This window comes from Amblyomma americanum, chromosome 1 (assembly GCF_052857255.1).
Source record: "Amblyomma americanum isolate KBUSLIRL-KWMA chromosome 1, ASM5285725v1, whole genome shotgun sequence".
Lineage (NCBI taxonomy): Eukaryota > Metazoa > Arthropoda > Arachnida > Ixodida > Ixodidae > Amblyomma > Amblyomma americanum.
In genome coordinates this window covers 75328082-75340374 of record NC_135497.1, presented here as the reverse complement: position 1 = coordinate 75340374, position 12293 = coordinate 75328082, and the positions used below count along the sequence as shown (strand labels likewise).

General features: G+C 39.6%; 1 protein-coding gene and 1 long non-coding RNA gene across 2 annotated transcripts in view; one reads left to right on the top strand and one right to left on the bottom strand.

Moving 5' to 3' along the window:
* The window catches only part of sls (sallimus), a 223794-nt gene that overhangs the window by 188447 nt on the left and 23054 nt on the right, over nucleotides 1-12293 (top strand). The window contains exons 145-156 of the mRNA XM_077645939.1: nucleotides 1918-2119; nucleotides 2300-2355; nucleotides 2451-2527; nucleotides 2615-2784; nucleotides 3497-3772; nucleotides 4877-4993; nucleotides 5057-5206; nucleotides 5294-5438; nucleotides 6379-6503; nucleotides 7701-7843; nucleotides 9810-9933; nucleotides 10793-10965. Coding sequence (XP_077502065.1) covers nucleotides 1918-2119; nucleotides 2300-2355; nucleotides 2451-2527; nucleotides 2615-2784; nucleotides 3497-3772; nucleotides 4877-4993; nucleotides 5057-5206; nucleotides 5294-5438; nucleotides 6379-6503; nucleotides 7701-7843; nucleotides 9810-9933; nucleotides 10793-10965 — 1758 coding nt within the window. The remainder of the gene's footprint in view (nucleotides 1-1917; nucleotides 2120-2299; nucleotides 2356-2450; nucleotides 2528-2614; nucleotides 2785-3496; nucleotides 3773-4876; nucleotides 4994-5056; nucleotides 5207-5293; nucleotides 5439-6378; nucleotides 6504-7700; nucleotides 7844-9809; nucleotides 9934-10792; nucleotides 10966-12293) is intronic.
* LOC144113062 (uncharacterized) overlaps nucleotides 1-12293 on the bottom strand; it is an 89997-nt gene that overhangs the window by 70309 nt on the left and 7395 nt on the right. Inside the window, exon 2 of the long non-coding RNA XR_013310586.1 lies at nucleotides 8640-8697. This is a non-coding gene — a long non-coding RNA (uncharacterized LOC144113062). The remainder of the gene's footprint in view (nucleotides 1-8639; nucleotides 8698-12293) is intronic.

The following is a 12293-nucleotide window of genomic DNA, read 5'->3' as shown; positions in this document are numbered from 1 at the left end:
GGATCTGGTGGCTTCTTGTTTGACAACAAAAGCAGAAAGGCCGCGGGCTATTGGCTTTGAGCAGATAAAAATTCATTACAATGCTTCTTGGCACTTGCTCGCACATTAGTAATTAGCATTCTTTTGAGATATCAATACAGGCCTCTCGTTTAGGGAAGTTGTGACGTATAAGAGGGTGAAAATAAGTTCATTCAGGACTTGCGAAAAGCGATATCAGCGTAATTAAGTACTATATACACCTCCCAGCAATCTTGCAATTTATTTGACAGTTCAACGACTCAAGTATTGTCTCAAGCCACCAGCAACGGCGCTATGAATTTATGGCTCAAGCGTCGTAGAGAATTTTTTCCCCGATATAGTACATTTTTATGGGACGAGCACAAAACGTTTGTTCTCTGAGTTTTCATTATCTTCCTCTTAGCACTAACTTGTCATTTAATCACGGACCATGATATATAAGAGAGGAAGTGATCACAGTATTTCCTTCTGGATTGAAAACCAGAAATGCTCGACATAGTTGTGAGGAATGGGAGAGGGATTCCTCATTTTAAATGTTTTCATCAAGCAAAGTTTGTGACGAAGAATCTGTGCACATGTGGACTTTGTTGCCGATACGCAGCTTAAGCATCTGGATTTTGTTTTCTTTGACTTCGGTGCTGCGCTCACCATGAAGCAGCGGACCACAGCGCAAAACCAGTCAAAAGCCACCCGCCGCCGCAGATGCAGGCGGGGAGCGAGCGGTGGGGTCGTCGCGCCTCTAGCGGCGGCGGGCGGCGTAACTCCCGGAGAAAAACTCACATTGCTTCTGAGGCGAATGCGAAGGCCGTACGAAAGAGCGCACGTGCCCCCCTCGAGACCGGCCGTGGCACAAGTTAATGGTTCAGGCTACCCACAGTTTTTTTTCATTGTGTCTGTGAGGAACTATGTAAAAGTCTCCAAACTGCTCAGCTTATCAGAGAATGCAGCTTAACAAAGAAAATAATTCCACTGCACATATTTTGCTGTTTTCTTCAGTCAGTGTTTGTTTTCCAATTTCCTACAGTCCAACATATTTCTGCGTGCTGTTAGACTGCTGCAAGTTGCTTGGCAAAGATAAGCATGAGGAAACTGAGCAGGTGCCTACCATTACTCCTGCTGAAATTTGCATTACCTTGTTAGTACACAATAACCATCACTGTCTAGATAGATGTGAATAAAAAATTAATTAATAAGCTTTGCATTTTATGACCATGGCATTTCATGAAATCACACATTTGCTGGGTTTTTTTCTTTATAAATAAAGCATTGCATATTATAGCTACTTCCTAAAACTCTTGACTCAATTCCATAATGCTATATATTACATTTTGTTATAACCCTGGATATCACTAATAAGATTCTGACCTGTTCCAGAACAGACATTTTTACAGCTCAATATTATGCCATTCTTAACAGTACTTCATTTATCTCACAGTTACTAAATCAAGAAAGGAAGGGGGTGTAATGTGAGGAAGGGTGGCGAAGTGGGCCAAAAGAAGCCTTCAATGATAGTCCAATAAAATGATTGAATTGCTTAAACTAACTATCATGGTCATCAAATTGTTATGGTAGAGCCTAAATTATTCATCCATTTTATAATTTTGTTATGTTGTTATGTTGCCTACTGAAAACAAAGCCCATAACATGGTGCGGTTACCACTTCCCACGTAAAAAATGCAATCATTAGAGCAAATATTCAGATTCTATTGCTCACGTGATGGGCAAACGTGATTGGCACCACTTTTATTGGACTGCACAGGAAAGTGGCAAAGTATGTTTACCAAAACAAGGTTTGACTTGTGCAGTCCTCCTTTGCAGCTCAGTATAGCTATTACTGCACTAGAAGGAAAGTGTACACACTCTAAAGTTCGCCCCACATTTTTTTTTGCTGCACTCTAGGTGACTCTCAAGGTGAACGACAAGCCTCTGAATGAAAAGGACGACAAACGATTTTCAGTTGTGAAAACTCAAGAAGATCATAATTTTATCAATGTCACATTTGTCTTAAAAGATGTGAAGCCAAGTGACGAAGGAACGTATGAAGTTATGGCTGAAAACTCTGAAGGGAGTGTGACTAGCCATATTGATGTTGAAGTCATTGGTAAGTCCTTATTTGACTGTATTTAATCAGTTAATCTTTCTTAACATGTCTGACCTCAGTGCTTATGTTCCACGATTTTTTTCAAGTAAAATATTGCTTACTTCCAGCATTGTGATGAAGGATAATTGTGACTAGAGGAATTTCAGACTAAAAAACTGAATTCTGGTTATTTACTTACAGAAAAGCCCAAAGAGGAACAAGAGCCACCAAAATTCACCCAGACATTCAGTGATACAGTAAGTAGGGTGCACCATGCATGCAGCAAACAGCACACTCTAAGAAAAGCTGAGATTAAAACATTCACGTGTACCTTCTGTCCAAACCATGTCAGGTTGTTACAGAAGAAGAAACAGTGCGACTGATTGTGAAGTACACTGGAAAGCCACCACCTACCGTACTGTGGTACAGGTATGCCTTCTTATTGTTCAGGTTACCATTTTTGTTTGACGAGCCTGATTTTATTTATCCTAATCCTCAATGATGCCTGCATTTCAGAAATGACAAGCCAATACCCAAAGACAGCACTAAAATTATAACACGAGAAGATGAATCAACATCCACCCTCGAAATACCAAAGTCTGAGGTGGCCGACACTGCAAGCTACACATGCACTGCTTCTAACCCAGCAGGCAAAGTCACACACACTGCAAAAGTGACTGTACAAGGTAACCAGTCTTCCCTTTATGTATAGTCCTAGAAATATGCAAAAGATAATTATCTCACATTAGCCCTGATGAAATTGGAGTAATTAACAGAAGAAAATAAGATGTAGATGAGAGACACTGGCATCACTAAACATGATTTGTGTACTTAACACCTGATCCCACTTTTTTGTGAACAGGTTGTTCATAGCTACTGGTAAAGCCACTAAAGGCACTTTAGTGTCATCAAATATTTTGTCCTAGGAATGTTATCGGTCTTATTCTGCTAGCATTAGGCCACCATGCACGACGCAGACCTTAAAATTTCTACAAAAACTCAGGTAGTAACTTAATAACTGTACTAAAAACCACTAGAAAGAAAGAGCCCTTTTAATATTCATGATATGAGGTATGAAACAATACAAATTACTACCAACAACTAATATATTTGCCCCCTGAGCTGTGACAGGCACTTAATGGAGGGCTCCAGATTGGTGGCATCACATACACGTAGTTGCAATTCACTCCTGTCACAATGTGACCCGCGCAGCCAGGCATTGAAACTGTAATGCAAGTGGCATATGAAATAACAGTGAACTCTACACAAACATTTTTTTCCTTACGAGGAATGTTTGTGAGCATTTGACTGAAAATTTGCTCTTGCACTGCAACAGATTATCCCAGCAAATAGTTATTCAACTGACTAACACAATGTTTTTACATGCCTACCTTCCAGAACCAAATTTAGAATTTGTAGAGAAGCTCCAAGACATAGAAGTAAAAGAAAACCATGTGGCCATGTTCGTCACTAAAACAAATCGGCCAGTTGACCATGTAACTTGGTGCAAGGACGGAGAGCCAATTAAGCTCGATGAACCACATGATAAATATCAAGCAATTTCTGAAGGCCCCTACCAGAAGCTGGTGATCAAGAATTCCAGTATTAAGGATGAAGGTGAATACACGTGTGTCCTAGGAGACCAGGAGACATCAGCAGACTTGGTGGTCATTGGTGAGTGAGAATTTAGTTCAAAATTGCTTCTGCCTGCTTCGAAGTATTCTTTTCTAATTTGTTCTGTAACTCATAAATCAAAAATGGCAAGGCACAAAACACTATGGAGAACAATTTGCTCAACATTCACCACGACTGCACAGGTTTTTCCAATTCTTGAAGTCTACAGGTCACACATACTAATTCATAAGTGCAGCTATATTTAAATACATAGTTATTAATAAACAGGTAATGTTATTTTTACTGTATTTTAAAAAACCATTCACGTACATTAAAAATGTCTGTTTAGATTGTGATTTCAATATAGACAATTTACAGACAGCTGCCATGTTGTTGTTTTATACCGCTATTTTTTTTCAAGTACTCCATTTGATCCTACTATTAACTATTTCTGCAAATGCTTAATGCCAACTGTTATACTAATGACTACACTAAAGTATAAGATGGTCACAGTACCATTCCTGGAGGCTAACAACTTGTGCCGAGATATTAAAGGGACACCGAGGACAAACTGAAGTTCACCTGTATCAATAAATTGTCACATTTTAGTGTGACAAAGACGTTACTTTGACTGAAAACAAAGCTTTTATTAGAAAAGATCAAATAGATAAATACAGGTGTCACACCACCAGCCATTTTCGCAAGCAAACTGTGGTGTGTCAAGACAGTTTCTGGCATGCAGATCCCAGAGGCTAGGCCACAGTGCCATTCATTTCCATATAGTGACCATGGAGTCCGTTTTGATCGTGACATAACAGACTTAAATTAAGGGGGGAGAAAAATTTTTAAATCCAATTTTCTCCACAATAACTGCATGTTTTGCTGCCAAAGAATTATGGGCACAGAAACTATTTTTACTAAGAACAAAAATTGGTCGAGGTTGTCCTCAGAGTCCCTTTGAGAAAATGTTCAGGATCATATTTCTTTTAGTACTGACTTTCCTGTTATCAAAATATATGAAAAACTATGATAACTGCCAGTACTGAAGGAATGGATGGGTATGCATTAAGGATCACAAAAATTAGAACATGCCTACAATTCTTTGCTTTCTTACAGCAGTTCAGAACGTTAGTATCTCACATGCATGGTACCATGCTGTTTCAGAGCTACCACCAGAGATAACCACCTTCATGACAGATCAGACCGTTGCAAAGGATGACACAGCCCAATTTTTCATTGAGCTCACCAAGGGTGATGCTTTGGTTCGTTGGTTTAAAGATGGTAAGTGTTGCTTTACAAGTGTGAAATAGCTCGTCCTAACATTCGTTCACAATATTCTTTCAGGAAAAGAGCTGCAGTTCAGCGATCGTGTTAGACTGAAAATTGATGGGAAACGCCAAGTGCTGATAATTAAAAATTCGGTTCGACAAGACGCTGGCCGTTACACTTGTAAAGTTGGTGACCAATCATGCAGTGCTCGCTTGACAGTTGAACGTAAGTAATCAACAAGATTTAAACAGCTGCCGATAAATTCAGTGTGTCCTGGCCACAATGTCCAAAGGGCCACTCACTATCTTTCAGCTCCATCTGTTGAGTTTACTGCAAGGCTCCCAGAAAAAACAACTGTGCCCCAAGATACAGATGCCATTTTTGAGGTGGCTCTGTCACGAGCAGATGTCGATGTTGTCTGGATGAAGAATGGAAAACCTATACCAATGGATCAACGGTAATACATCTGTTGTTTCTTGATTGCGAAAGATTTCAAGGAATCCGCTTTTTCTTTAGGATCTGGCTATAATTAGGTTTCGGTTTCGATTTATGGGGTTTAACGTCCCAAAGCGTCAGGCTATGAGGGGCACCGCAGTGGAGGGCTGCAGGTAATTTCAACCACCTGGGGTTCTTTACCGTGACTGACATTGCACAGTGCGTGGGCCTCCAGCACTTAGCCTCCATCGAAATGCAATCGCCGCAGCAAGAATTGAACCCGCATCTTTTGGGTCAGCATCCGAGCACCATAACCACTGAGCCACTGCAGCGGCTCCTGACTATAGTTAGGCTGATTTTTAAAAAATGATGCAGAAAATACAGGTATTCATTCATGACAACTATGTCATGCCCATATTTTATGCTTGTTAAATTAAAGCCACAATTCCAACAGGCCATTTTATTAGATTTCTCTCTCCTATGTGTGGCTGGACGGACAATAAAAATGGTAAACGATTGCACTGGACAAGACTGCGCAAACAAACACTGCATTTTTATCTTCAGATATGTAAATAAGGTTCTGTTTAGTCTTTGTAAATTCTGCAAGGGAATATTGATAAAGAAAAATAAGTTGTTTTTAGTCACAAGGCCCGCAACAGGTTTTTTTAATATTGCTGAAAGCTGCACAAGATGTGCTGTAGACATTGTGTATGCACCATACAGTGCAATCACTTTAAATTAGACACAAAATCCTGCTGCAAGAAATTGCGAGAAATTACCTTCAACACGCAGAAAACATTTGAAGCTATATGACTTCCCCAAGTTGTGCCTATTCACCCTGATTACAGACCTCAACCAGTACAATCTCCCCACAGCTTTTACCCCTTATCCTTAGGCATTTGTACCTCACTCTGAATCATAAAAACACTTAACTTTGACAACTTTTTCGTGTCTTTTCATAGCTTCAAATTTGTCAAAGAAGAAAAAGTGAGACGACTTGTGGTACCGTGCGTCGACAAGGAAGACACTGCAGAGTACACGTGCGTAGCAGGCAATGTCAAGACTTCAACAATACTTCATGTTGAAGGTGAGTGCAGCATAGAGGCTGGAACATTTATGTGGCTTTTTAAGCAGTTTTAAATCTGCTAAATTTACAGAGGGACCATTTCTAGCTCCAGTGATCCTATGAAAAAATATGGTATGAAGTGTGTCCCAAAGCACATAAGGGCTGTGAGAGATGATGAAGAAAAGGGGAAAGGGGTGACTATAATTTTAAGCCACTGGAGGCCAAACAAAGCTATCCATGTGTTACACAATTTGTGAAATGCATTTTGCTTTATTCAGACTGTAGATGACAGCATCCTGTAACTCTTTTTTATGCTGACAGGTTATTTCTTAAGCTTAATTGCATCTTCATTTGGTGCCACTTGTCTTTTGAACTTATGACCTGAACATAAACACATATATACATGCATATCATTGATTTCTAATCCACTGTTCCAAGTCCTTTCACATCTTCAATCTGCTTTTTCTTTTAGATGAACTCATGCAAAACAAACAATTACTATAAGCTTCATATACACAAGTCTAGCTATATGATATTATTGTATCAACTTAATACATCAACTTCATGCATTCTGCAATTCACTGTAAAGGGGTCTTACTGTATGCCTCCTCTGAACAAGCTTCAATGTGAAAATTAACAAAAAAGAAAGATGCCAGAACACAGCGGTTCTCAAGATCGATACCCGAACCATTTAAAAATCGTTGAAGAAATCCCTGGGAATTTGAAGCTCTCGCTGTAGTGTAGTTTAGATTCTAATTTTCCAGGCTGGATAGAATATTATCAGGCTGCATGCTCCTGTTCAAGTATATATATATATAATCATAGCCATTTAGAGGCGTGTAGTGGCATAATGCATGAATGAAACTGCGAAATTAGGTGGTGAAATACATGTTGGATTACCCTTTAGTGCATACCAGTAAAACAAGCCCATGAAATCTTGAATAATTGTAGAAGGACGGCAGACTAGGCGAGTTTGTGCTCCATGACAAGAATTAATTTTCAACAGCGCTAAACAATGTCTGGTCCTGTTGTCAAGCGTTGCTGAAAATTAATTGTCATTGAATAATTGGCCTTTTTCCACCATCATACTTCCATCCTTGCTCCCCTGGATCCTACACCACTTTTGCTGCTCCTCAAAGGGACCCCACACAATTATGGCGGAGAGCTACTGCTCTGCAGCTTAGGTTACAGACTAACTTGATGACACTTCTTTTGCAGATGCGGATGCAGAGTTCACATTGCGGCTACATGATGTGATCGTCCGTGAGAGTGATACTGTAACACTGCTTGTGGAAGTGTCACGAGAAACACTTGAGGTTCGCTGGATGAAGGATGGAGACACAATCCACCCATCTGAAAAGGTACAGCTGTGCTGGTGGAGTAGAAACAAATGTGGCCATGTCTATTTCCACCAGAACTGTTCAACTCTTTTCAAAGTTTTCAATTTAATGTTGTACTTTGTAGAAGCAAAGTAGCAACTGGAGCTAATAGGTTGTACATTCTGTCCAATCAGCACATTACAATTATGAACTACAGGATGGTTACATGCCATCGTCCCCTTTTTGTCCCCTGTAACCATCCTGTAGTTCATAGCTGCAGCACACTAACTGAACAGAAAGTACTTTGTAGAGTTAAGTGATGATAAGAGGCAGTTGGATATCTTTTTAAAAGCCAAAACTGTATCAGGCTTGGTTTTCAGAGGTTTACGACATCATAGTAGTACAAGGGTGTTTCTGAAAGTTCGTGCATTTTTACGGAATAAATTCTTCTTTACTAAAAGTTTTTCTCCTTCATCCATACAAGTGCACTTAATGAGTTGGCAGGTCTACTTTTGAAAGCACTCCTGAAATTCTTTCTTCATTGGTACTGAAAGCTCTTCCATCACAAAGAGGACGGTGTTCTCTCAATCCATGTAACTTTTCCCACACATGCTGGCCTTGATTTTAGAGAACAGTCATAAATCAAGGAGAGCTAGGTTTGGTGACTATGTCAGAAGTTGCAAAAAAGTGTTGCAAAAGGTGCCAATGATGAGGACAATCAGTGCACTGTGATGAGCCAGACATTGTTGCCATTAAGCAACCAGTCGCTCAAATTTGACTGGGAATAGGAGGCTCTCAGTTGCTCCAAAACTTCATTAAGGCATTTAACAGAGCATACCTTGGCTGTCAAAGTCTGCTCTTCACCCAATGAAATGGCGGCCACGATTCTGTCCTCACTGGAAAAAATAACAAACATCACTTTGATGCTTTTCCGAATTGTGGGGCTGCTTCTTTCGACCAAACCCTGCTGTGCTGTTTAGTTTCAGGGGCTAACTTGAAAAAGAAAGATTCAGTGGCAGTGATAATGATCTTGAAATTGGGGACTTTTCCTTTCTTGAATTTACTAAAGAAGCTCTATGCAAAATCTCCGCACAAACCTCTTTCTCATCCTTCAAGAGACAAAGAGCCTAGCCAGCAGATTTGTTTTTGTCCCGTAACCCCTCAGTGAAGATTTACTAGTCTTATCTCTGGAATATTTGTGCCTTACTCCAAGATTTTCAGGCCAATTTTAGGCTGTTCCTTAATAATCCTTTAAAGGTGATCACCAGTTTCAGCAGAGGTCGATGTACTCGGCAATTCTTCACGGTGATCATCACAGATGATGAAGTGTCCAATTTCAATTCAATAGGGGTGTGTGAATATCATTTTTACAAAACTGAATTGAATACAGATAGGCTAGCTTTGCTACTGAATCAAATATGAATAATTCAGTTAAAAACCGAACCGAATAAGACTCAAATAGTGAATGAACCGAATCAAATACAAATCAAATATTTCTGTGACTATTCACTACTTGTGCGTACATTCGTACAAAATGAATATTCATGCCAAACAGTGAGGCACTAGCGGCAGTGCTATAAGTGATGGAATTAAAGCTGTAGTTATTAAAGCTATGTTATACGCATGTCATTTGCATAAAAAAAGGAGAATCTTAACGGTGCACAACTGCAAAGATATTAGCATACAGGCAAGAGTAATAAAGCACAAAGATTAAAATAGTTCTGACTACAAAAAGATAAGATAGCAAAAAGCAGCAATTTAAATACAGATATTCATATAGGAATAAACAATTAGTAGCATGTTGTGCTATTACATTAAATGCTGCATTTGAATAACAGAAAGTGTAACACTTTGAAACACTTAGATCAACCATTATATTTATACTGCTTTGAATTAATGTACTTAACATAAATTGCCTTTCAGTGTTCAAAAGCAATTTATGGCCTGGCCATGAAATGAAGTGAGTAGTGTACTTGATAAATGACTGGTGCTCAACTTTGAATTGCAGGTGCTTGTTACAACAGAAGGCAAGAGCAGGAAGCTAATCATACGTGAAAGCTCAATAGATGATCAAGGTGTCTACTCATGTGTCCTTAAGGACAAGAAGTGCTCATCATCTGTTGTTGTTCATGGTCAGTGGTGCATGCATTTGTTTTCTGGTTCCAGTAAAGGTTCTTCAAAATGGATTTTTACTTGTGGTTCCATGCAGAAATTGCTGTCATAAGAACATGCAGCACTGTGAAGATGCACAAAAATAGTACAAAACTGAATACATGTACCAAATTGGTGTGTTGATAAAACGGTACAAACTGAATGGTAACTGCAAATTAGTATGTTGATAGTTTAAAAAAGACTATCTATCAGGTTTAATCAGTGCAGAAATCTTTATTGCAATTTGTCTGATTGTCTTATGTTTCTGCAATCATTATATCAGCAAGGGTTCAGAACTTGCAAATACTCATTCAAGGTAAAATTTGTACATTTTGCCTTAGATGCAGGCAGAAACTGTAACAGCCCGAAAGGGCTTCCAGTATTATAAACTAAAAAAAAATAAAATAGAAACTGCACTTAGCTGCAGCTATATGGTCTATGGCAGTGTATGGTGAAGTTCCACATATGCTTGATGTCTATACTATGAGGCCCTTTTTTGGTGGAATGTGCATACTTGACATCCTTAAAACGTGACCTACTGAATTAAACTTGCTGAATTTTGGAGTCTATGGTCGCCTTAACAAGTTCTCTTGTACAATAAATACTTTCATACTCAGTGCAAGTAAAGCTATTATTTCAGCTTTCCTGCTAGCAGTCACAATAATGAAATTATGCTCCATAAAATGAAGCAAAAAGAGTCTTTTCATAAATGGCACTCAAAGCAATGGAACTCCTCAAGCAACAGAACCATGTCTACACTTTTACTTTTCTGATGCCAGTATTATTCTGCACTTTGCACAAACAATTCACTTTTGTTGCTGTATATGCTTCTTTTTGCAGCACCTCCAAAAATCACTACAAGCAAGGAAAACTTCTCAACCAGAAAAGGAACAACACTGAAGTTGCCTATTCCCTATACTGGCATTCCACAACCAACGGCAACATGGAAATTGAATGGACAGCCTTTGGAGCCAGTCAAAAACAAGATCATCCAAGAAATTTCTCCCCAAGAGGTGATGCTGCATCCATCTGCTCTCTTGCTTAACTCCTTGTTTTTCACTGTGCCATGTATATAAAGCATAGCTTTCAATGAGCATGCTCGTTATAAATGAGCGTGAACGAAGCACAAGCATGGCCTTCGAACACTTCAGGGCTTCGTCTCTGCTGCAGTCACATATGGTGCTGTGTCTGAACAGTCATAAATCTTTCAATCTAAATTTACTCTCCTTTCTCAAACAACCAAGCTGTACTAATTATTTGCATCTGCTTAACTTTACGTGACCAAGGAAGGGAAATGGGCTTGTCAGTGTAACTCAGATGGCGAATGCAGTGCAAAAAAACAAAACAAGGAAGGAGATTGTGCAATAGGAACACCAGCACATCAGTTCCCGTGCGAGTTTGATCTCTGTGTTCCTTCCTTTGTGTGTTACACTGCATAGACCAGTTGTGTGACCAAGCTGCTAGAATTTATCTTTCCAGTTTTCAGTTAAGTGCCTTGCAGACCTTCAGGTCATGTTTGATTTTTTTGCATGGAAGGCCGAGCTTTTGTGGAAGCATACACAAACATTAGATTACGGTGTCAAGGTGCTTAAAAAGATAGTGAACAAAAAATCTGTCGCAGAGATTTCAGGCCCAAATGATAACTGTGGCATTGAGAGTGACCAAAAGAGCACTCTTTTGAAACAGAAATGAGCGGAAAGTAATATTTTAATCAGTACTTCTCAAATCGCCACACCTAACAGCTGCCAGTGTAAATTCTCTGCCTGTGCCTCGTGGTTGTATACTTTTGGTGACTATCTGCTAGATTAGATCAGAATTAATTGTAAATCGTCGTCATCTGCAGTGACGGCAAAAAAAAAAAAAGAAACATTTCGTGGAGACGGTACCAGTAGCGCCATCTTGCGCCTGCCAGAAAAACGAGCGGGTGGGGATTCTGAACTGCACACGTCCGTTGGTACTGCCACACCAGTTTCCCTACGGCGCTGCTGAGGCTAGGCTTGATGTCATGCTCCCCAGCACGTAGGCAGGCGCACGTTAAATGCGGCCTGGCGGCTGCTCACAAAACAAAAAACACAGCCATCCGCTCAGAAATAACAGGAATGATGACTGTGTATTTGGGTAGTCATATCTTACGAATGAAAATCTGGTGTTGTCTCAATATTTCTGGGTTTCTATTCAATATCCCTTCAAATTACTGATAACCCCAAACCCTAACACGCCTCACAATGATTAACAAATTTGGCACCATGAAATCCTGGTCAATGACCAAGATTCATTGCAGAAGTATCACATGGATCCAGATGTTTGTGTGGAGGATTAATATACATTGGACAAGAGTACT